The sequence below is a fragment of the Mastigoproctus giganteus genome, chromosome 5 (assembly GCF_048544385.1).
Source record: "Mastigoproctus giganteus isolate SK-2022 chromosome 5, ASM4854438v1, whole genome shotgun sequence".
Taxonomy (NCBI): Eukaryota; Metazoa; Arthropoda; class Arachnida; order Uropygi; family Thelyphonidae; genus Mastigoproctus; species Mastigoproctus giganteus.
Window position 1 is genome coordinate 119,086,213 of NC_143579.1, and position 25,900 is coordinate 119,112,112.

Consider the following 25,900-nt stretch of genomic DNA (forward strand, 5'->3'; position numbering starts at 1 on the left):
AAAAGACAAAACAGCGCAGAAAGGGGAACTATAGGAAATTTTGGAATTGGTGAAAGAAATGAAGGAGGCGAAAGACTTGTGGAATTTGCAGAATCTCAAGGAATGTCAGTAATGAACACTTTTTTTCAAGAAAAGGGTGAACAGAAAGTGAACATGGAAGAGTCCAAATAGATTAACAACTAATGAAATCAACTTCATCCTCACTAACAGAAGATATATTGAATAATGATGTTACCGTCCTGAATAAGGTAAATGTTGGAAGCGATCACAGAATGGTTAGATATATACTTGATATAGATGTAGGAAAGGAAAGGAAAAAACCGACTTGAGTAAATAATACAAAGGTCTTTGAGATAACAGAAGAGGAGAAAAAGCAGTATGTACTGGAACTTAAGAACAAGTTTGAGCTTCTGCAGGCTGCTCAGGACCAAGATATCGACGACGAATATTCCAACTTTTTTGAAAGGGATAAAGCCCAAGAAATCTATAGGGAAAAAGAAATCCAAGGAAGAAAAAATTAGTCAAGAAACACTTGTTATGATCAGTGTTGCCATTTTAGCAGTTTTCCCGCTAGATTTAGCGGAATTGCTTCAGGTTTAGCGGATAAAAGTATGAAATAGCGGATAGCGGAAAGAGTATAAATGTTTAGCATTTTATGTATTTTGGCAATGTAACATTTATATTAAGAAATATTAAATTAATTGTTCAATTAATTATTTAATTAACAATAAAAATAATTCATAATTGAAATAGTAGGGATATCATATTTCATAGTTTTTTTTTTTTATAAAGCGAAGAATCGGTTTTATATTATTCTGGATTTCTCTGAGGAGAACCCCAACAATTTTACGTAGTTACGCTCGCGGTCAAACGACCTGATCATTGGGTCATAGCTTTAAATTGTTGAATCAAATCTAAAAATGTGGAAAAAATTCTAATGACGCCTTTTTTTGAAACAGCGAAGGAATGGCATTGGATAATTTTTCTTCGTCGTATTTGTTTGGCTTCCAAGAAATGCGATCCGAATTACCGACATCTCTTTCAACGTTTCTAATAACCACAGAGCAATAAGTAATAAGAGTAATAAGTAATAATTATTTCTAATAACTACAGTGTAATAATATCTTAGTATAGTCAGTCCTCGTATAGCACGATAGTTGTATTCCTAGAAACCCTCGTGCAATGCAAAATCGTGCGTTTAATAAATCCACCAGCCGACAAAATCAATTCAAATATTTATACAGTGTAAAGTGCCATAAACGATGGTGCAGATCCGAAAAAGATAGTTCATTCGTGTCAAACAAGGTGGTTATCCATTGAAGTTGCTATAACAAGAATTTTAGAACAGTATATTGAATTAAAAGTCCATTTTGAAATAACTCGTTTGACTGACAAATGTTATACTGCAGAACTTCTTTATTCAATGTTCAAAGATGAAAGTAATTTAGCATCTCTTTTATTTTAAAACCTATCTTATCTGAAGTACAAAGAGTAAACAAATCTTTTGAATCAAATACTGCCGATCCTACATTATTACTACATGATTTAAACATGCTATTTTCGATGATTGCCAATAAAATGTTTTTACCAAATACACATATTGAAAGGATAGAAGAGGACATTAATAATTATTTAGACCCTAAGCCATATTTAGGTTACCAATTTGAAAGAAAAATAAATGAATTAATAATGAATAAACTTATCACAACAACAACAGGCAACAGTATATAAACATTACTCTCGTTAAATGGGAAAACATCAACAATACAATGAAGTTTTGGTCAGAAGTTTCGAAATATCGAGATGCAAGCGGTAAAAATCCATTTAAAGAAATTATCGAATTTGCATTGGGAATTTTAATTTTGCCATTATCCAATGCAGATGTGGAAAGAATATTCAGCAACTTAAATCTAGTAAAAAACAAAACATGCAACAGAATGAGTGTTGGCACAGTTAATGCAATCTTATCAGTACGATACGGCTCAAAAGAGTTGAAAAGTGTTGTAAAAATTATGTTTTACCTGAAGAAGTGCTTCGCAAAATAGGTACACAAGAAGCATATGATGAGGAGGTATTGAATTTCGAAATTAATTTAGATTTTTAAATATTGATTTTATATTAAAAACAGAAAAATAAATAACTATTTATATATACTATTTGTTTGTTTGTTTTTATTCACTACAAAGTACAAACAAATGAAAATTTAAAAAATTTGGCGGGTCAAGTGCTAAAAATAGCGGATTTTGAGTATGCGGCTAGCGGGAAATATTATTAAGAGTTGGCAACACTGGTTATGATGAACCGAAGGCGAAAAATGAAGAGCAAGATAAACACTGACAAGGAGAAAATTGAGTATACTGAGTTATGTAAAGCCATTAGAAAGAGACTCAGAGAGGACATAAGAAGATTTAACACAAGAAAAGTAGAACAAGTATTAAGGGAAAACAAAGGATTTAAATCAGCAGCCATGAGCAGTAATACAGAAAGACAAATGATACTGAAACTGAAGAATAGCAATGATATACTTATAAACAGCAGAGAAGGCATAATTCAAATAGCAGAAGACTACTATAGAGAATTATACAAGGAGCGAGGGAATGATGCCAGCAGTGGGGAAGATGGATTGCAAAGTAGCAACACATACGACATACTCGATATTCTTCCTGATGAGGTAGAACAGGCATTGAAGAAAATAAAGAATCAGAAAGCCCCAGGGGAAGATGAAGTTAGTGTAGAGTTGTTAAAATTGGGAGGAAGAGACATAACACAAAAACTGGCAAGGCTCTTCACAAAGTGCATTAGAAAAGGTGTGACGCCTAAGCAGTGGAATAATGCAATCATAGTTTTGCTGCATAAAAACAGGAGATAAATCAGAAATTGGAAATTATAGACCAATTAGCTTGTTATCCCACATCTACAAGTTGTTCACAAGGGTCATTACTAACAGATTAGAAAGAATACTTGATGAGAATCAACCGAAATCAACAGAGGAGCAGGCTGGCTTTAGGATAGGATTCTCAACTATGGATCACCTTCACATAATATCACAGCTAATGGAGAAAGCAAATGAATACAAAACACCATTATGCCTGGCATTTGTGGATTATGAAAAGGCATTTGACTCCAGACAGCATAAGGCAATGTTTCGGGCACTGGAAAGACAAGGCATAGATACCCCATATATTATGATTTTGAAGAAAATATATGAGAGTGCTACCTCCTTTATTAGACTAGACAAAGAGAGTAGGAAATTTAAAATCAACAAAGGAGTTCGACAAGGAGACACAATATCTCCGAAACTGTTTACTGCTGCCCTCGAGGAAGCTTTCAGAAGGTTAGACTGGTTGCAGAAAGGAGTCAATGTGAACGGAGAGTACCTAAACCATTTACGATTTGCAGATGACATTGTGGTCATAAGCCACGATCCCAAGAATTAGAGGAAAATCTTAATCAGTTATGCACAGTTAGTAAGGATTTTGGACTAAAGATGAATATGGCTAAAACAAAAGTAATGATGAACAAGTATGCCACAGAAAGGGAAATAACGATTGGAGGAGCAGTAATTGAAAAGGTGGAGTCATATACTTATCTGGGACAAGTTATTAGCTGTAATAATGATAAATGGCTGGAAGTCAAGAGAAGAATAAATTTTGGATGGATAGCATTCAGGAAATATAGTCACATACTGAAGAGCAATATCCCAGTTTGTCTGAAACGTAAAATAATGAACCAATGTATACTCCCACCATGACTTATGGATGTGAAACTTGGGCACTCACCAAAAGAATGGAAGAAGCTGAGAACTACACTGCGAAGAATGGAACAAATTATATTGGGTATCAGACTATTAGATAAGAAGAGAAACACATGGATTAGGCAGCAAACTCAAGTAAAGGACATTAGGGTTGAATTTGAAAGTGTCTGCAATTCTGCCCAGACACAATAGGAGGGAGTATAAGATGAGAGCCTTGTCAAACAATTCGGCCCTGGAAAGATTGTGCAAGGCTCAAGGGATAGAATTTTTTTTCAGCCTGGTTTGTACTTGTTAACAGGAGAGACTGCTTCTACAGGGATGGGATACACTTAAATAGAAAGGGTGCAAGAATATTTGCTGATGCTATCGAGGCAGTGTTAGGTGGGTCGGAAAACTGATAGCTTGGGGAGATACAAGGACTAATAGTTTAACGGTAGCCATAGTGATTCCTGCACAACTTCTATTAGTATAAGTAGCGACCTGGAACGAGGGGTGGTGGGGGTTTCAGGGACGGATGGCAGTCATCCTGAAATAGGTGGGTATATGGGATGTGTTAGGGTAACTAGGAATAGGAGCATGTATGCTTGCATGTATACCAATGCTAGAAGTATAGAATATAAATTTGATGAATTTGAAGTGTTGGTCAAGACACCAAAAGGCAGATATTGTTGGGATAGCAGAGACGTGGTGTCACACAGATATAAGAAATGCAGAACTGGAATTTGGGGAGTACAATGTGTACAGAAAGGATAGACAGGATAGAAAGGGAGATGTTATGCTGTTAATTAAGAAAAACATAAATTCAAAAGAAGTGCACTCAGTTGATATAGATGAACAGTGCACTGCGGAGTCAGTTTGGTGTGACATAAGCACTGCGAAACAAAAATAAGAGTAGGAGTGTGTTATAGGCCTAATGACTCGAATGAGTACAATGAACAATTATACAGAGAAATTAAATCAGAATGTCTTATAATGGGGGATTTTAACTTCCCAGATATTGACTGGAACATGTGGGTTGGTCACTCACACACTAGTCAGACTTTTGTGGATTAACTGGATGATGTTTTCTGCAGCAGCATGTTCCAGAGGCAACCAGAGAGAGCAATACTTTTGATCTGGTTATCAGCAGTGATCACTCATGTATTAAGAATTTGCAGATAAAGGAACCACTAGGTTACTTTTAGGTGGCAGTGATCACAGTGTACTGATGTGGGATTTACTTAAAGAGATAATTACGATCAGGGGTAAAGCAAAGGGTTTTTGCTTCCGTAAAGGTGAGTACAGTGGTCTCAGAAAGTTTTTAAATTCTGTACAGTGGGATAAACTGACGATGTTACCAACAGTAAATTCTAAGTGGGAAGCATTCAAGGAAACTACTAAAAGTTTCATACCTATTAAGAAATATTGTTCAAGGTTTAGGCCTAAATGGTTATCAAATGAACTAATGAGACTCGTAACAGAGAAGAAAAATGCATGGGATGCATATAAATTATCAAGCGAGTCAGAAGCCTATGGCAGATATACGCTAGTCTGTAATCAGGTCACAAAGGAGGCTAGGCAGATTACGAGAAATCCTTGGCAAAAGATGCTAAGAAAAACAGCAAGGATTTCTTTATTTATATAAACTCTAAAAGGAAGGGGATGAATCTGATTGGTACACTTGATATTGATGGATCGACTGTTGATGATCCTGCGCAGATAGCAAACAAACTGAATGAGTATTTTGCATCTACATTCACACACGAGGCGTTATTAAGGTTTGGAAATGGCAGAAAGTTATCAAATTGTAGCAGGATACTTAATGATTTTGTAATAACTGAGAGCAAAGTGGAGGAGAAATTGTTGAAGTTAAACATAAGAAAAGCACCTGGGGTGGATGGGATCTATCCATCCAAACCCTTGGCATAATTATGAGAGCATCCTTGGACTCAGGGGAGGTTCCCACGGACTGGAGATGTGCAAATGTATCCCCTATTCACAAAGGGGGATTGAAGGATGACGAATAATTACAGACCAGTTAGTTTAACTTCTGTTCCGGGTAAAATGATGGAGTCACTGGTTAAAGATGCATTGCAGGATCATCTAGACAAGACTGCAGCAATAATTCAGACACAGCATGGGTTTGTTAAGGGAAAGTCTTGTCTGACAAATTTGATAAGATATTATGATGTGGTTACAAAGGAACTGGATGCAAAAAATAATTTTGATATCATCTATTTCGATTTCAGGAAAGCTTTTGACACTGTTGCGGAATGGTATTAAGGGTAAGTTGCTACAATGGATAAAAGGATGGTTAAGTGGGAGAAGACAGAGGGTGGTAATAAATGGGTGCTGCTCTTCATGGACTAATGTTATTAGTGGAGTCCCACAGGGTTCGGTGTTGGGTCCACTGTTGTTTTGTATATTTAATGCTTAATCAGGCTTAATGTCGAAGTTTGCAGATGATACAAAGGTTGGCAGGGTTGGTAATGGCAGTGTGCTACTGCAACAGGATCTAGATAATTTGGGCAGATGGGCTAAGAAGTGGCAACTGAAGTTTAACCTTGACAAATGCCAAGTACTGCATATGGGTAGAAGTAACCGCAGAGAAATGTACCAACTGTGTGTTACTACACTTAAGGTGGTAGAAAATGAAAAAGACCTGTGAGAAATTGTGCAGGTAGATATGAAGTTTTCTGAGCAATGCAGACAGGCTGCCAGGGCAAGTCATGGGGTTTTGTCAATGATATATAGGAATTTTGCTAGCAGGGAAAAGGAGGTGATTATCCCTCTGTATAAAGCAATGGTCAGGCCACACCTTGAGTACTGCGTACAGGTCTGGAGGCCTCATTTTAGGAAGGTGTAGATTTACTTGAGCATGTACAGAGAGGGCAACAAGATTGGTGAGGGGAATGAAGGGATCCTTTTGCGAAGAGAGGCTTAAGTTCTTCAAACTGCAGTGGCTGGAGACTAGGCACCTGTGCGGTGATCTGATTGAGGTATATAAGGCCTTGAATGGGTTGAGTATGCTGAATTCTGATGGGATCCTTCCACTTGTTCAGATTACGAACCTAAGGGGGCATAAATTCAAATTAAGATAAGACAGATGTAGAATAGATGTGCGGAAATTTGCCTTTAGCCAGCGGGCGGTTAATTGCTGGAACAAACTTACATCTGTCATTGTGGAAGTTGATAGGTTGAATAAATTTAAGGAGGAACTGGACAGGCATTTGGAGGGAATGGTGTGATTTTTTTTTTTTTTTTTGGGCTGATGCCATTTCTTGCATCACATGCCACTACTACTACTACTACTACTACTACTACTACATTCTTATCAAAACTAAAGAACTAAAATGGTCTTGGGCAGGACACATAGCTCGAAGACATGATGAATGGTACCCAAGAGGAGCTAGAAGAAAACCTGGAAGACAAAGGCAGAGATAGATAGATGAAATTCATGAGTTCGTGGGTAGTAATTGGATGGCTAGTGCTCAAAACAGAAGGAACTGGAAAGTTGCTGGAGAGGCCTTCATCCTGCAGTGGATTGAAAATGGCTGATGATGATGATGATAATGACCCTATAATCTTAAGGGAGGCGGCAAGTGAGTGCATTGAACCATTGAGGGTAATTATGGAAAAGTGCCAATGTATTTCCCATACATAAGGGTGACCCTAAGAGTGAAGTGGGAAATTATCGACCTGTCAGTCAGTTTGACTTCAGTGGTAGGGAAAATCATGGAGGCAATGATCAAGGGTGAAATTCAGGATCATTTGGATAGAATTAAAATTCTCAAGGATACTCAGCATGGTTTTGTAAAGGGAAAATCTTGTTTTAACAAATCTGGTTCGCTATTTTAAAAGGGTCACTCATGAGCTGGATTTAGGGAATAATTTTGACATTGTTTATTTAGATTTCAGCAAAGCTTTTGACTCAGTCCCACATGAACGTTTGATTTATAATCTGGAACAGGTTGGAATCACTGGGAAAATCCTTAGATGGATGGCAGAATGGCTTCAGGGCAGGAGGCAAAGGGTTGTGAAAAATGGCTATTCCTCAGATTGGATTGACATAAGAAGTGGGGTTTTCCAAGGATCAGTATTAGGACCACTGTTGTTTTTAATTTTCACGAACGACATTGATGAAGGGATAGAGGGCATGATGTCTAAATTTGCAGATGATGTTAAAATTGGTAGAGTAGTTAATGATCACTGTCAAGCTGAGCTTCTTCAGAGAGACCTAGATAGACTTCAGGAATGGTCAGAAAAATGGCAGCTATACTTTAATCTGACAAAATGTAAGGTATTACACCTGGGAAACAGTAATCCCAAAATAATTTATTCGCTTGGTGGAGTTCAACTAAACCCAGTACTGAAGGAAAGGGACTTGGGTGTTACGATACGCTCAGACATGAAATTCTCTGAGCATTGTAAAGAGATTGCAAGGAAGGCCCATGGTGTACTATCGATGATCTATCAAACTTTTGTAAGTAGAGATAAAGACGTGATAATCCCATTATATAAGGCTTTTGTTCGACCACACTTGGAATACTGTGTTCAAGTATGGAGACCACACCTAAAGAAAGACATCGAGTGTCTTGAAAGGGTGCAAAGACGAGTAACTCCCCTGGTGAGATCGGCAAAAGGTGTCCTTATGAAGAAAGACTTTGAATATGTGAGTTGCAGAGTTGGAAACTAGACACCTTAGAGATTTGATTGAAGTGTTTAGGGCTCTGAGAGGCATTAGTAAAATGAATGAGGATGAAATTTTCAAGATTATAAATGATGGGATATAAATTCAAGTTATGGGGGGGGGAGAAGTTTAGATTGGACTGCAGGAAGTTTTATTTTAGCTAACGAGATATAAATTACTGGAATAAGTTGCCTAAATGGATGGTAGACGCTGACAGTTGGGAAATTCAAACGTCATCTGGATAATACCTTCGGGTAAGGGAAACGCACAGGATAATAGGTTTAATTTCCTTTTCTTTTATTAATTATTAGGGTTTTTTTTTTTTTTTTTTTTTTTTGCTGGTGCAGCATAAGTCCTAGACTTTCTTGCACCTTGCAGCCATTACTAATACTAATATCCATCATCTGAGATCTCAAGCTTGTTTTAATTTGTTTCATATATGAAAATGTTGATTCCCAACAGTGGTTTGTGCCAAAACAAGATAGCATTTTCCATATTTAAAGAGGATCCTTCTTCACATCAAATAGAGACTTCAGAATATTATCTTTTGAGAGCTCAATTAATTCCATCTGTAAGTCAATCAGGTGCGGTTGAAAAGTTGGTTTCAGTGTGAGATCATGTTTCCAAAATCAGCAAACCTTTCATTGTTTTCTTCCATCATGGAGTCTAGAACAGCTGTGTATTCTTTCCTGTTCATTAATTACTTTTGCCAGTTCAGGAAAGTGTTCAGCTGAAAGTTCCGATTGGTTAAGCAAGGTTTTGAACAAGGTCAGCCTTTTTCGAAATACCTGTATTTTAAGCCATATATCATATTAAGATTTGGTTTTACACTGCAAAAAAATATTCAGATCATTTTGCTTTGACATTATATCACGCAAAATTGCAATATCTCTGCAGAATTCCACTACTGGCAATTCACACTGTTGATTCAGATTCTCAAAAAAGCTTGTGGTTTGTTTTCGCAAAGAAAATGTTTAACAAGTATTTGTCCTTGGGACAACCAGGGCACTTTAGAAAGATATGGCAGATCCATGCTGAATGTTTCATCATTAAGCTGAAGCATATTGTGAAATTGGCAATATTGTGATGTATTTGCTTGAATGTACTTTACAACACCTATAACTTCATTTAATTTAAGGTCTGCCATCTGTGCATATACTTACTAAATTACATAAATTCAGTTTCGCTTCATGGCATTTTTCTTTGAAGATGGTGAAGACGCCAATTCCACGTATCCTGGCAGTAAGGATACCCAAAGTCAGTATCCCCTCATGACAATGAAACTCAGCAATAACACGAATAAAAAAAAAAAAAAACACCTGCGCTGACTCAGTAATGTCAGTGGATTCATCCAAGGCAATCGAATAATAAATGTCTTCGCTTTGGTAAATTGCATGTTGTTCTATTATATTAAGGGCTAATTCATGTTGCCTATCATTTATGGTCCTCCTTGAAAGAGGTAGCTGTTTGTACTTCTTTACCTTAACTGAATCTAAACATCCCACAACTTCAATAATGCATTCTTTTATGATTTCCACATCGCTAAATGGCTTATCTGTTCTCTCAAGTATATACGCTACTTTATGTGTCGCTTCAGTGATATCATCTCTTGTCCTGATGTAGTTTTGAATACTTGTTGCTGCTGATGATTTCCAACTTTCATGTTCTTATATACAGACTTTCAAGGTTCTCCTTCTAGTTTACCATATTTGTTGTCCTTATGAGTTGCATAATGCTGATATGCATTGTAGTTCTTCACTGTTGCCAATATGGCATTGCAGAGCAAACACTTCATTTTATCATTCACTGCAACAATGCAATACTTCTATTCCCATTCTTCATTGAATCCTCTCTTTTCTTCCTTTAATGCTCTTTTCTTATTTCTTGACATAATCGGGTAACCAGTAAAAATTAAAAATGAAATACATACATGGATTGAAGATTCAATTTTAAAGAAAACAAGCACTGAAAACCTATGGAACTGGGGAGAATGACTGGAATATCAAATTCAAGTTTGAATTTGAAATTTTAAAATTTCAAATTCAAAGTTTTGAAAGTCTGTTCTCATTAATAAAACAAAATCAATTTAATTCTGCTAAAGCATAAATATTTACAAAAATTTTGTTCAACCTGTCTTTAGATATTTTTTACCAGCATAAGAACAAACAGGATTATATGACAAGACCAAGAACTTTTATCTTTGGAAATCCTGTACAAGTTATCATTACAATAATGATGTCGGAGCCTTAGAGGATAGGCTTTCCAAATATTTCCAATGGCAAAGAACTTACTTCAAGTTGAACTTTCTTTCTGTATATCACTACATTTACAAAATAAATGCTTTGTTTTCTTAGATACAAAGATTGTGTGTGTCTTACTTTATTTAAGAATTGAATCTTTACTGTGGGCCATTAGAAACACTTCAAAATAAACAACATTGAAAGAATCTGCATGGCTTCCTCAACAAGAAATTAAGAGAAGCACAGAATCAATATAATTCACAACTATAAGTATTTTCATTAAACTTCTCACACACAAATCAATCTAACTTCATTTTATGCATAATTATAAATTTAACAGCTGATTTTACACATACACTTTTTCAGTCCACAATTAAAAATTTTCTCTCTATGTCATGCTTATTATGTGAGCATGCAAACGTGCTGTTGCATTAGGAGTAATCATGTGTTCCTTTCTTTTGGTAATGGTGTTGGCACCAACACAGTTAGTTTAATAGTAAGTATACTTCAAAGCAGAGAGAGAATGTGTTTGTTTTTCTATTAGCAAGTGGCATTTTAAAATACAAAACTTTCAGATAAATGGACTATTTATACAAGGTGTCTGCGCTAGAGGTATCCAAACATACACACATATATCTCAGCATCTATAAGGTGTATTAAAATAATTTTTTTGTTATTATACTGAGTAAGTCACCAAGTTTTTATGAAGGTTAGTAAAGTTCAATATGGGCACCTTTTGTAGCTCGGCAGATGTCAAAAGGATACTCAAGCTCTTGACAAGTGTTTTCCAGCATCTGAGGCGTTATTAGAGCAACTGCTTCAATGATATGCTGTTTCAAATTGTCCAAATACTAAAACTTTCTCTGGTACACACAGTGTTTAATAAAGCCCAAGGTTTTTTTTTTTTTTTTTTCATAGTCATATCTATGGAAAAAAAAATGGATCGATGATGCCATTTTTGTGCACTCCTAACCAGAAAATGACTTTTGGTGTGTACCTTTCATTTTCGATCACTTGGTGAGGATTCCCTATACCCCAAATGCGGCAAAATGTGATGAAACAAATCTTGGAGAGATCTTCTATCGACTGTGCTTTCGTTTGAGAAAATATAATGAATGGTTATATTTCTCAAACTATAAGCCATTATTTTTGAAATTACCGGGCACCCTGTATTTCAATTATCAGAGTAAGTATCTTTCTCTTTCTCTAATAACATTTTCATCATAACAAGTTTTGAAACTATAAAAGCACATTATTTCAATTCAAAAGTATCACCATTTTATTCTTGTGGAAGAAAATATTAAATCTTGGTTCTTGTGGAAGAAAGAATACCTAATATTTAAGAAACATCGAAACACAAGGAATACAGTTTTTCCAAAATAGCCACCTGATATTTTATATAACTGACTGATATCAAATTTAACCATTTAAAAATTCCAAGTCATTTATCACTGCATAAGGAAATTCAACTGAAATTTCACAAACTTACCATCTAGGGTGATGCAATCCAAATTAGAAGTTCTTGCTATTTGGGTTGCAACTTCCAAATTTCTGCAGATAAGAGTTTTGCCAAAAATATATTTCATGGCCCTTTCAAATTTGGTATCAAATGTTAATTTGCTGATCATTGGAATTGCATCCTAGGGAAAAAATAAAAAAAAATTAACGTTCCTCAAGTTCCATTATGAACTTTTTATACATTTAATACAAATAACATATTTCATAAACTACCAATATATGGAATATATAACATTTACTCTTGTTAATAGTTACTACTTCTATCTTCACTTAGAATGTAATCAGAGTCCCCATTCTTTCTCTTGAAGAACTTGGAAATCTCATGCAGAATGAGGTTACATGCCACTTAGTTCTATTTACTTTCAATAAAGTGCCACAATTATATTGCAGCAACATTTTTGTTACCCAAGAGTCTTGCTTCTGTTAGTAAATTTTATGGTGTTTATGAATTCTGTAGGTAAAAATGTTGACTGACAAAATATACTTGCCCACATTCATTAGAATGTACTGATAGTTCTACATGTAAGTACAAATAACATATACAATCACTGACAAGGTCTGAAAAATCCAGTAATGAATACATTGAATGACTGTGAAAAATTTATGCAGAATATTTCCCTAATCATAACTTAAAATAACTGTTACCTCTGTGGGTTATTTTCCATTAACGTTGGGCAGCCAGGTGTCACTTGGTGAAGACGTAGACTCTGTAGCTGCTGCAAGCCGATAAGTTGAAATTGAAATTTTATCATATTTTTGATTAGTTAGCATATTAATTTGTGTTTTTCAAATAGATTAAATAAGCTTGGTGGAATTCATTAGCTTATTTTTAAAATTTAGCTAGTGATTTTGTAAGTTACAATTTGCTACACCTACCGTTATCACAGCAGTGTTTTTGGCGAGAATATTGTAGCATAACCAGTAGTTCAGAAAAACAGTAAGGTTTAAATTGTAATAAATAAGTATTTTGAAGAGTTTAATCACATTTTAAACATATATCTATTGTATTTTTTGATTAGCTAATGTATTACTTTGTGTTTTACAAATAGATTAAATAGGCTTAGTAGCGTCCATTAGCATATATTTTTTTAAAATTAGCTAGTGCCTTTGTAAGTTACAATACGCTGTCTTACTGCTATCATACTGCTGTTTGGCTGGAATATCATAGCATAATTAGTAGCACAGAAGAATAGTAGGCTTTTAATTGTAATAGATAAGTATTTTGAAGGGGTGTTAATCACATTTTGGGAATATATCTTTTGAATTTAGCTAAGCATATAACTTATTTAGCAAGTGATCGTTACGGTATAGCTTAACTTGATAACGTATATGTGGAATTCGGTAGCTAAGGTAAAGGTAAAACTACAGCTGAGTACGTATTACTGCATTAGCTTAGTATAGTATTGTATAGTCAAGTATAGTATAGTAAATTAATCAATTAAATTTATTAATTTTCATTGTTATTTAATTAATTGTACTGTATATAAACGGAAATCATGTCTCAGAGTAGAACAGCAAAGCAATGTGCACAAAGTAGCAGGAGTGCAGTGGCTCAATGAGAACCGAAGGGGCGATTCTCCAATGCATCACATGAAATGTTTCATCTTGTGAAATGTTTGCAGACCTTTTTGGGGTGAGACAATTTTGCCAAGGGGGATGTCTTTGTGTGGGCTCAATGTAAGCAATGTGAAGAAGTTAGGCACCAATTCAGCATTGTTATGAGACTTTATGAGAGCTTGAAGGACAGGGTGAATGCCCTCGAAGGAATTAAATTGGGAGGCCCATCAAGCTCTCAGCTGTCCACATCACTGCCAGAGTTTGCACTTGATCATCAGGCAACACAGTGACAACCTTCAGGACAGAATGTGCTGGTCCCACAGGAGCTAGTCATTGTTGGTGATTCTATTGTCAGGGAGACAAGAAATGAATTGTGCAAAAGAATAGGTGCAATAGGACCAGGGCATGTCTGCCAGGGGCAGAAGTTGAGCAGATATCATCTTTAAAGGGCGCAAAGGGTGATACTGTTGTACACATTGGCACTAATGACATTAAAAGTATGAGATCTGCAGATTTACTTATTGAAAAAAAGTCACGAATTAGGGTAAAATTTGAAAGTGTCTGCAATTCTGCTCAGACATGATAGGAGGGAGTATATATGAGATCCTTGTGAATCAATTCTGCCCTGGAGAGATAGTGCAAGGCTCACGGGATAGAATTTTTCTCAGTGTGGTCTGTGCTTCAAAATAACAAGAGAGAGAGAGAGAGAGAAAACTAAGGGGGTGGAAGTTGAAAGAAGAGGAAAAATGGGGCGATGTTAGAGAAGAGTTCAGGAAGGTTGTACCTAATACAGTGGTGAACAGCGTGGAATCAGAATGGAAAGCAGTCAAAGACGGTATAGTATGACTAACAGAGCAGGTTTGTGGAAGGACAAGCAATAGAAGCAGATGGAAAGAAACCCCAGGGTGGAATGATAGGACAAGACAGGCTGTAAAAATCAAGAATAATGCATTCAGGATCTACTTTCAGAACAGAACTGATGAGAATAAAGAGAGATATGAAACCGTGAAGAGAGAGGCTAAGAGGATAGTTGATGAGGAGAGAAGACTGTGGTTGGAAGAATGGAGTGAAACTATGACAAGATATCAACAATAATAAAAAGACTCTGTATGGTATGATGAGGAATAGAAAAAGAGATGGTGAACAGAGCAAATAGTTGACGGATGAGAATGAGAACCTAAATAACCAAGGATGGAGAAATAAGAAAAACATGGAAGTACTTTGAAAATCTGTTGAATGTGCAGGACAGCCAGCAAAAGGAATAAAGGCAGGTTGATCATAGAAGAGGGGATGGAAGAGAAAATACAGAGAGAGAGCAGACAGACTTGACATGGAATGATGTAGTGCAGGCAGGGAAATACATCAAGACAGGTAAGTCTGATGGTATGAATGAGATAAATGGAGAGATGCTGAAGGCTACAGGCAAGGCAGGGATAGCGTGGACATACAGACTGTTCTGTAAGATGTGGGATGAGAGACAAGTGCTGAAGGACTGGAAAGAAGGTTTGATCATCCCATCGTTCAAGAAGGGGAACAAGAAAAATTGTTCCTATTATATTGGCATCACATGTGAGTAAGCTGTATGAGACAGAGTTAGAGTGCAAGTTAAGAGGAACAATTGAAAATAGGATGGCCGAGGAACAGTATGGCTTCAGGCCTGGCAGATTGACGGTGGATCTAATTTTCTGCATCAGGCAACTGATGGAAAATTGTTATGAACACAATAAAGAATTATGGATGGCATTTTTGGATATAAAGAAAGGGTTTGATGCCGTAAAGAGAGAGAAAGTGTGGGAGGTTTTGAGAAACTTGGGGATAGAGGAACATCTTGTGGAGAGAACTGAGAATATGTGCACCAGTACAGTGAGCAAAGTAAGAACAGTGATGGGGTTGACAGAGAGCTTCAAAATAACATCAGGTTTGAGGCAAGGAGGCGTCCTGTCACCACTACTATTCATAGCTGTCATGAATGATGTGCAATGTAGAGGGGTCAAACAACTTGGACAGGACCAGATGAAAGTTATGCTCTTCGCAGATGATCTATGCATATGGGGAGAGAGCAGGGAACAAGTGCAACGGCAAGTTGATATGGGCTAGTATGGCCAGTGAATTTGGACTGGTTTTCAGTCAGGAGAAGAGTGAAGTAATGGTTCTAAAGAGGAATGGCGAACTTCATGGATTCATTACAATGGAAGGGAAAGAGCTAAAAAGGAAGCACCATTACAATAATGGTGTGATAGCTTCGTCTATCACACCATTACTGGGGGTGATAGACGAAGAAATAAGTAGAAGGATACAAGCGGGAGGGAACTGAAATAGGCACACAAGAGATTTGATCTGGAACAGGAACATACCATCAAAGTGTAAGAAGGCTATATATATCATGCCTATTATGCACCAATTCTGATATAGGCATCTGAAATGTGGACTATGAGGAAAAAGGATGAAAGCAGAATTCAGGGGGCAGAAATGAGATTTTTGAGGGGCATAGTTAGAAAGACAAGATGCGACAAAATCAGGAATGATGTGATTAGGAAGAGAATTCAGGTGAAAAACTCCAGGACAGGATTGAAAGGTCCCATTTGATTCGGACATGTAAAGACGATGAACAAGAGGCATCTGCCAAGAAGAAAGATTGATTTACAATTAAGGGGCAAAAGACCAAAGGAGAGACCGAGAATGAGATGGCAAGACATGATAAAGACCGATGTCATTAAGAGAGGAGGAAACTGGAGAGAAATCAACGACGGAGAGAAGTACAGAGACGGGGCATAGTGGCGAGGCATCATATGTCGACCTGTAGAATAGCGGAACGATAACAGATGATGGTCTGTGCTTATTAACAGGAGAGACTGTTTCTACAGGGATGGGATACACTTAAATAGGGAAAGGTGCAAGAATATTTGATGCAGCTATCGAGGCAATGTTAGGTGGGTCAGAGGACTGCTAGCACAGGGGGGGGATTCACAGACTAATAGATTAATGGTAACCACAGGTACTGGCCTAATTGTTGATGGGATATTTGGATATTTGATGCAAATATCCAAATACCTCTTTTTGTAAATACCTTTTATTTTTGTCATACAGAAATAGCAGTCCTTGAAATAATTCTTGGGCTCGCGCCACACCATAGGGACGCCAAAAGGTAATGATCTCGGCTTGCCATATAACAGCAGCCTTAAGTTCATTGTACAAGTAATACACAGATATGTGGAGCCCAATTTTTTTCTTGGTCACCAATCTTGCAGCTGAAGTACAATAAATATGCAAGTTTTGTGACATTGTATATTTTCTTCCTCTGAGTTTTTGGGGTTAAGTGTCCACAAACAGCAGAAGTTGTCTGGGTGATTGACGCAAGTTCTGTGCTTTTGTCTTCTCCATTTTAACAATGCAATTAACCTAAAAGCAATAAAAGCAATTGGTAAATTTGAACAGAAGGTGAATTCTTGCAGTGTAGTTTATCATACATTATATAATGAACAGTTGAATGGTACAATAAAATTAACAAAAATACTGACGTCTGGAAAAATGCATCAAAATCAAAATATACTATATTGCAAGAACAGTAATGATTTTATTTATTTATTTCGTATGATGTGATCAATACACAAAGGAACCAGTTTTTTCTTGCTTCCTTCGTGTATCGTGGCCGGGATGTCCAACCAACCGGTTGGTTCGGCCCCATCGTGATATCCAGCCCGAGGCGGGAATCTGTAATGATGTACTTGCTTAACTTTTAGCCCAATAAACAAAACCAACCAAAAGTTAATAAGTTTAAAAATTGTATTTCAAACATTAATGATATCATTGTGCAGAATCCATTTATCTATCTATATCTTAAAACTGAGACGTGATAGGAAATTTTTATGATTGATTTTAAATTCTATACATAAAACTTAACCAGAAACAACCATTGATTTGCTGGAGGTAAAAATCATTTTGAGTAATGTTATCAGATCAGCTGACACCTCCAAGAAGGAAAAAACAGCACACATTTCCCTGTTGGCACTCAGAGCTGGATACTCTCCATCCACAGGTGAACCAAGCAAGGAAGCACTTCAAGAGATTCAGAACAAATTGGCCACGAGCAGAGATAAAAGCCAGAAAGGAAGAATACTAAAGCTTAAAGAACCAATATACAAGCCTAATAATGAAAAAGGAAAAAAAAAAAAAAAAAAAAAAGACTCAGCAAAGAGACTGTTGGGGCCACTGGTAATACCAACCCACAGGGAGTGGTTTACCATACTGTTACCAACAAATTACCAAAAAGGTGGTGGTTAATACCACAAACACTGAGGCCGGCCAGACTACCAACATCTGGGAAGAAACAGTCAGCAATATGTACTGTTTCCAGTAAATAACAATCCACTTACAGAAGAACAGTCAAATGTATACACTGAAAACAAAACAAAATTTGGAGACTGGAATGCCTTTCACCCCGAGGAACAATCTGAAGCATTAGACAGAACAAAACACAAGTGTTCAGGCAATGACCTAATTGAAACAGAAATGGTAAAAGAACTAGCCAAAAGCCATCCACACCATCTCCTGCATATCTTTAATAACTGCATACAAAGGTGAATTTTTCCCACTTCATGGAAACAGGCAAACATAATTTATGAATTCATAAAAATTCATAATTTATGAATTTTTATGAATTCTTAATACTTAAGAATTCATAAAAACTCCCAACAGTTCAGAAATCATACAGACCCATTGCCTTATGACCAGTTTTGGGCAAGGTATTGGACAAGCTGTTATTAGTCAGGCTGGAAATCCACTATCTAAATGCTAACTTACAATCAGACAGACAAGGTGGATTCAAACAGGGAATCTTCAATTAGGACCCAATGAATTACACAGTCAATACAGCAACTACAGTGAAAGAAACTTACGTTAGTTACCAAAAGAACAAAAGTCCACAGAAGTAATGACTTGAGCAAACAAGGAAAAGGTTCAGTTTCCACTAAGTTGCTTGCCATATCAACAGACTTTGCAGGAGCCTTTAATGTCCTATGGTGGCCCAGCATACTTCACAGATTGCAATATGCTGGAATACCAAAAAATCTGTACCAGATAATGGAAGTTTACCTTAGAGACAAATCGGTATCGGTCAAAACCAGATAGCAGTGCATCACCAGAAAAGTGACCCAAGGATGCCCCCAGGGTTCAGTACTAGATGTATTTCTGGAAACTGGTGTTGGACAAATTCCTGGGGATGGACGTTCCCCTGACAGACAATACCAGGGCTATTTTCAAAACAGCCCTGGTATTGGCCTTAATGAGCTAATTTAGGAAGGATTTCTGGAGGGTAAAGTAAAAAAAAGTAAATTGCAGCCATTATCAAACCACAGCAGGATGGAAGCCTCCTCAACAATTCATGCTGAGGGAAACGGACCATAATCTGCCACGCTGGTCCAGTGCGGGTTGGCAGATCGACCGTATTTAGCAGTCAGGGGCTTGAACCCCGGTCTACTCAAAGAGCGTGTGCCACTGCACTCCCGCTCCTGACCACTCGGCTACGGAGGCCTTCTCTGGAGGGTATTGATCACTAATTTAGCAATCAATACCTTCCATCAATGGGCAAGTATACACAAACTAACAATATCCAGGGTTTTTTTTTTTTTTTTTTTATGAAAACCCCAAACACAAAAGGTATCAAAACCTATAGTACTTGGTACCGTGCATGGGTTGAAGGAGAAGTATGGAGGAGGGGGGGGGGATGCCGGAAACTTTGCTCTAGAGACTAAACATGGGTTTCACCACTTCAAGCCTCCAATAAGCAAAGTGGTGGCATTTCACTGGTTGATGAAAGCCATCTACCACCTACAACCTAAATCGATTCTATTAAAAGGTAACTTGAACAGATAAAATTTCAGATAAAACAATAGCTCTATTCACTGAACTAAAGTCCCTATGTGTAATATTTGATAATAAGTTAACTTTCTATCCACATCTTGCAAACTAGCTAAAAATGTTAGGAACTATGCTGGTATGATTGCTAGAATCCTGTGCTGACTGGGGACTAAAAAGGAGGGCATTTATACTTATCTACAAGGGGCTATCTACAAGGTACTAACCGACGGTACAGACATATGGTATCATAGTCATTCTATACAGAAATTGAAAGAAGTTAAAGTCCACACAGAGGATTATACTCTTAACTATCACAAGGGCATGCTGCACCACCAGTACATTTTTACTGGTCTTGGCAGGGGCACTACCATTAGATTAGAAGAAGCCTTAATTACAGCCCAAAGAAGCAAATTCTTACTAATATATCAGGAATTGCTATAAAACAGACGCTGACATAAAACAGAACAGGATCCTGTCCACACTCTACCAGTTAAGGCAGAATCAATGAGAGCAGACACCTAAAAGGGAAGTCACTAGAAGGTTCCTGGCCCAGTTAACCCTAGTTGTACCCCAAACCATCTCCCTGGTATGCCCCAGGGCTCCACACCATATTTTTTCTAACAGGGCATGGCTCCCTGAAAGCAAAGTTGTGCCAAATGACTCTAACCCAGGATCCGAAATGTACCTGTAGAGTTGATGAGAATTGGGGCCTATGTCCTTTATCACTGACCCAATTACCAACCCCACAGATGTAGACTTAACTCTAAGACTGGACCAATAAACCGCAGAAAGGGCATTTCATCAGAGATGAAATGCCCTTTATGTGCTTACCTGTGCCTGGTCCCAATCCAGCTCCATGGATGACAGGCGTAGTGAAGTTTCAAAAACAAAGACTGACCTTACAAACTGTGGCTATCCTGCTTACACCCTACACAAATGCGATTTGCAGACTAGTGAGCTTGCCGCATGCCCTATCCCTCCCTTCTGCCTACATCCCATATTAGCCAGGCATTTCAGAACGCCTTTCTAAGATCCTATGTGGGTACCTGGTTAAACCGCTTGCACCTTTCCGGCAGAAAATCACGATCTCTTGTCTCAAGGATGAAATCAGCCATTCCCTCCTTATTACGAAGTGGTTTCATATACTGCATCACGTACCATGATTGTGGCAGCTGCTATGTGGGGAAAACAGCTAGGAGGCTCCAGGACCGCATCTCAGAACACGAGAAGGCCATCTGGTCTGCTAATTCCGAGCAATCTGCGGTTGCAGAATATTACTGGTCCAAGCACACAACCTAAATCTGTTGAGTGATACTGCAGTCACTGACCACTCATGTCACTACCATCAATGGTTGTAGCTCGAGTCACTTCATATATCTGGTTGCCACAGTGTCCTCAATTGCAGCAGAGGCATGCGCATGAAGTAAGCAAACCCTTAGCCATAATTATGAGAGCTTCCTTGGACTCAGGGGAGGTACCTATACACTGGAGATGAGCAAATGTGACCCCAATTCACAAAGGAGGATGAAAGGCTGACACAAGTAATTATAGACCTGTGAGTTTAACTTCTGTTCCAGAAAATTTAATGGAGGCACTGGTTAAAGAAGCATTGCAGGATCATCTAGACAAGACTTCAGTTATAGCTCGGACACAGCATGGTTTTGTTAAGGGGAGGTCTTGCCTGACCAATTTGATTGGATACTATGATGCAGTCACAAAAGAACTAGATGCAGGGAATGACTTTGATATTATATACTTGGATCTCAGAAAGGCTTTTGATACTGTTGCAAATTGGAAGACTACTGCACAAAGTGGAGCAGTGTGGCATTGGAGGCAAATTGCAACATCATCAACAGTCGATGGTTCGACTGTTGATGATCCTGCTCAGATAGCAAACAAACTGAATGAGTATTTTGCATCTACAGTCACACGTGAGGAATTATTAAGGGTTGAAAATGGCAGAAGGTTATCAAATTGTAGCAGGGTGCTTAATGATTTTGTAATAACTGAGAGCAAAGTGGAAGAAAAATTGTTGAAGTTAAATGTAAGAAAAGCACCTGGGGTGGATGGGATCTATCCAGTTATATTAAAGGAGGCGGCAAAGCAACTAAGCAAACCCTTAGCCATAATTATGAGAGCATCCTTGGACTCAGGGGAGGTTCCCACGGACTGGAGATGTGCAAATGTATCCCCAATTCACAAAGGGGGATCGAAGGGTGACACGAGTAATTACAGACCAGTTAGTTTAACTTCTCCGGGTAAAATAATGGAGTCGCTGGTTAAAGATGCATTGAAGGATCATCTAGACAAGACTGCAGCAATAATTCAGACACAGCATGGGTTTGTTAAGGGAAAGTCTTGTCTGACAAATTTGATAGGATATTATGATGTGGTTACAAAGGAACTGGATGCAAAAAATAATTTTGATATCATATATTTGGATTTCAGGAAAGCTTTTGACACTGTTGCACATGGAAGACTATTGTACAAATTGGAGCAGAATGGTATTAAGGGTAAGTTGCTACAATGGATAAAAGGATGGTTAAGTGCGAGAAGACAGAGGGTGGTAATCAATGGGTGCTGCTCTTCTTGGACTAATGTTATTAGTGGAGTCCCACAGGGTTCGGTGTTAGGTCCACTTTTGTTTTGTATATTTATCAATGATATTGATGAAGGTATATCAGGCTTCATGTCAAAGTTTGCAGATGATACAAAGGTTGGCAGGGTTGTTAATGACAGTAATGGCAGTGTGCTACTGCAACAGGATCTAGATAATTTAGGCAGATGGGCTAAGAAGTGGCAACTGAAGTTTACCCTTGACAAATGCAAAGTACTGCATATGGGTAGAAGTAACCCCAGAGAAACGTACCAACTGTGTGGTACTATACTTAAGGTGGTAGAAAATGAAAAAGACCTGGGAGTAATTGTTGTTGTTGTTGTTTTTTGGTTTTTAGGAGCATTAGCAACTAAGGCCATATTGCTCCGGGATATGCGATGGTCATACCCTGACCTTTCCGTATTTGGTGGTGACGGGCTCGAACCCCGGTCTAATCAAGAAGCGTGTGCTACACACTGCTGCTCCTTCCCACCTGGCTACGGAGGCGCCTGGGAGTAATTGTGCAGGCAGATATGAAGTTTTCTGAGCAATGCAGACAGGCTGCCAGGGCAGGTCATGGGGTTTTGTGAATGATATACAGGAATTTTTCTAGCAGGGTGATTATTCCCTTGTATAAGGCAATGGTCAGGCCACACCTAGAGTACTGTATACAGGTCTGGAGGCCTCATTTCAAGAAGGATATAGAGCTGCTGGAACGAGTACAGAGAAGGGCAACAAGATTAGTGAATGGAACAAAGGGTTGCTCTTACGAAGAAAGGCTTAAGTTTTGGAAATTAGTGTTTGGAGACTAGGCACTGGCGAGGTGATCTGATAGAGATGTATAAAGCCTTGAATGGTTTGAGCATGCTCAATGCTGATGGGATTCATCTACTTGCTCAGAATAATCACCTGAGATGGCATAAATTCAAATTGAAGAAAGACAAATGTAGGATAGATGTGCGGAAATTTGCCTTTAGCCAGCAGGTAGTTGGTTGGTGGAACACACTTCTATCCCTTGTTGTGGAAGTTGATTTCCTAAATAAATTTAAGGCTCAGCTAGACAGGTATTTCGAACGAACGGAGGGGTGAAGTGGAAGTTTGTTTGTTTTTTTTGTTTTTTTGGCTGATGCTGCATAAGCTTGCTTTCTTGCATCATATGCCTCTACTAATGCTAATGCATGCACCCAATAATAGAGGCAGTTGTTTTATAATATGAGAAGTGTTGGCATACCTCATGCATGTACCCTACATTCGCAGCAACAATTACCTGGTTCTAAATGCCTTTGACCTTTTGAGCTACAGCTGTTAAAAATTAAGGTTAAGAAGTTTTCAGTTACTACTTAAATAAATAATAATAAACAATTATAAAAAATTAAAAAATAATAAAATATACAATAAATAAATAACTTTTTGCAATTAGTAATTCATTATTCTGGCCCTTGTTTTATTCTAAAAAATTCTTATATTTTCACTTACATTTTGTATTTTAAATCAAATTTTGACAAAAAATATGTGAACAAAATATTCCCCTACTGCAAGTCAGAGGGCATTCCCCTCCCTGAATAACTCCTCATGTGTGAATGTCGATGCAAAATATTCATTTAGTTTGTTAGCTACCTAAGCAGGATCATCAACAGTTTAACCATCGATGTCAAGTGGACCAATCTGATTCATCCCCTTCCTTCTAGAGCATAGGTTCCCAAAGTGGGCGGTACCCCCCCCCCCAGTGGGCGTTTAAGCCTTCTAGGGGGGTGATAGTGGGTTCAGAAGCAATTTGGTGGGGGGGCGTTCAGGCGGTCTAGGGGTCGGTGGCTCCTTATCCGTATTTTTATCTCCTTGGGTCCAGTGGACCCAGTTCAAAGGTCAACCAATAAATTCTATAATTTTTACTCTATGGACACAGCTGAAATTCACTATAGGTGAAGCCAGAACTGTTTTCTTCGATTTTCCAACTTCAATTTTCAAAACCTTCTATTGAATTTCACGCAAATGACAAAAATGTGACATCAAGTGTGTATTTTTTTAGGCCTTTTTCTGTTATTTTTCTAAACACACCCTAATTAGCCTAGGGCTTTTGAAACGCAACAACACGAGCTACTGTGAGTTGACATAAGAAGCAATAAAGCGAAACAATAGCAACAACTGTTTTTGAAAGGCGAACAGATCGTATTTCCTTTCTTCAACGCGTATTACTCCTATAAACAGAAAATCAGGAAAATTCATCTTTTAGAAACGGGAAAAACTGGTGTAAAACTGTAAAACTGCAATGCAATGCATTTGATAAAAAAAAAAGTTTGCTTTATTGTAATTGTTTTTAGTAAACAATATCGGAACAGCAGTTTCCTGGGTTTGATCTTCTAACGAAATTTCGAGAAAATATTTCTATTTGTAGCTGTGTTATAAACTTCGAAAACTGATATGCAAAAGAAGAAAAAAAAAAATTATCCACTATGAATAAAGGATTGTTTCTTGAAATGTGTATTCTTCACAAAACTGCAATATTTTATAACAGTACAAAGCTAACAGATTGCGACTAACAGATGCTCAAAAAGTATTCTTAGAAGATATTTGCTTGTTACGCTTTGATGTCATCGCAAAGAGAGAAATTCTGTTTTAGTACAGAAGCCGAATAAATTCACTATCCATGGTCATAATGCTGTTCTGAACTGCAATAAACAGATAAACCCTGCTGAAAAATAGATTTTCTCTTCATCACTTCTCTTGCTTTGATGTGGTTTTTGGAGAGCAATTTCACACAATCAAGTCGGTGACTGCTAAATGCGATGCGGTTTCTTGTATTCTCTCTCTCTCTATTTTGGGATCTCTGACCGTGTGGTCATCCTGGAGTATAAACAGAAAATTTGTTAGTCGGAATGCAGCCCACCAATGGCACCAATTATCAACTCTTTTACTATCCTTTTAATTTTCAATATGTGCAGATAATCGACTTGGGAAAAATTCGAAAGTGCTACTTCAATTAGGAGCAAAAACCGTTTATCCCAACATAACGAATTACTTTAGGTACAATATAGGACGACTACTGATGATTTTACTGATTGGAAGGAAGTGTCCGCAACTGTACAAGGCGGTCACTCAAAGGAAAGTAACTGTAGTCATTTGTATTCAAGGACAAGCAACACGGCGATGTTTGAAATGTATAATGCAGTTCACTGGCTAATATTTCCAGGGGGATTATTGCAAAATATTGTTCTGAAAAACAATTACAATAAAGCAAAGAGGGTTTTTTATCGAATGCACACCGGAAAAAAATCGGACTAATCTGAACTTAGGAATCCTACGATGAAACTGAGTTATTAGAACTTTAGCATCTGTTGTGAAACTGAATGCAATAAAGAAATACTTTCAAATCCGCAATGAAACTGACTTAACTTCAGCATCTGTGATGATAGTTACAGTTGTGGACCTTTGACAATCTCCTGGCCTTCCTCCCACCAAAAGAGTATTTTTATTTCTTTCTCTCTGTCTCTTTTCCGTAGGGGTTGGACTAGAAAGGGTGAACTCCCTCCCCTAAGGAGTTTTTTCCCCCAAGTGAATGAAAGGAAGTGGAAATTTCAGGAAAATGAACCCTGTTTTCCTTCATTCGGCAAACAGCAGCTCTGTCAGTGCAAGAGAAATGAAATTACATTTGCAGCTCAGAATGGAATTCAAGCAAGCAAACATATGACACTTTATGGTGAGTTTTTCGGGCA

At 37.6% G+C, this 25,900-nt stretch overlaps 1 protein-coding gene across 2 annotated transcripts in view; it reads right to left on the reverse strand.

Moving 5' to 3' along the window:
- SMC3 (structural maintenance of chromosomes 3) overlaps positions 1–25,900 on the reverse strand; it is a 616,656-nt gene that overhangs the window by 284,950 nt on the left and 305,806 nt on the right. For both annotated transcript variants that reach the window (XM_090374164.1, XM_090374163.1), the window contains exon 17: positions 12,153–12,303. In XM_090374164.1, coding sequence (XP_090230290.1) covers positions 12,153–12,303 — 151 coding nt within the window. The remainder of the gene's footprint in view (positions 1–12,152; positions 12,304–25,900) is intronic.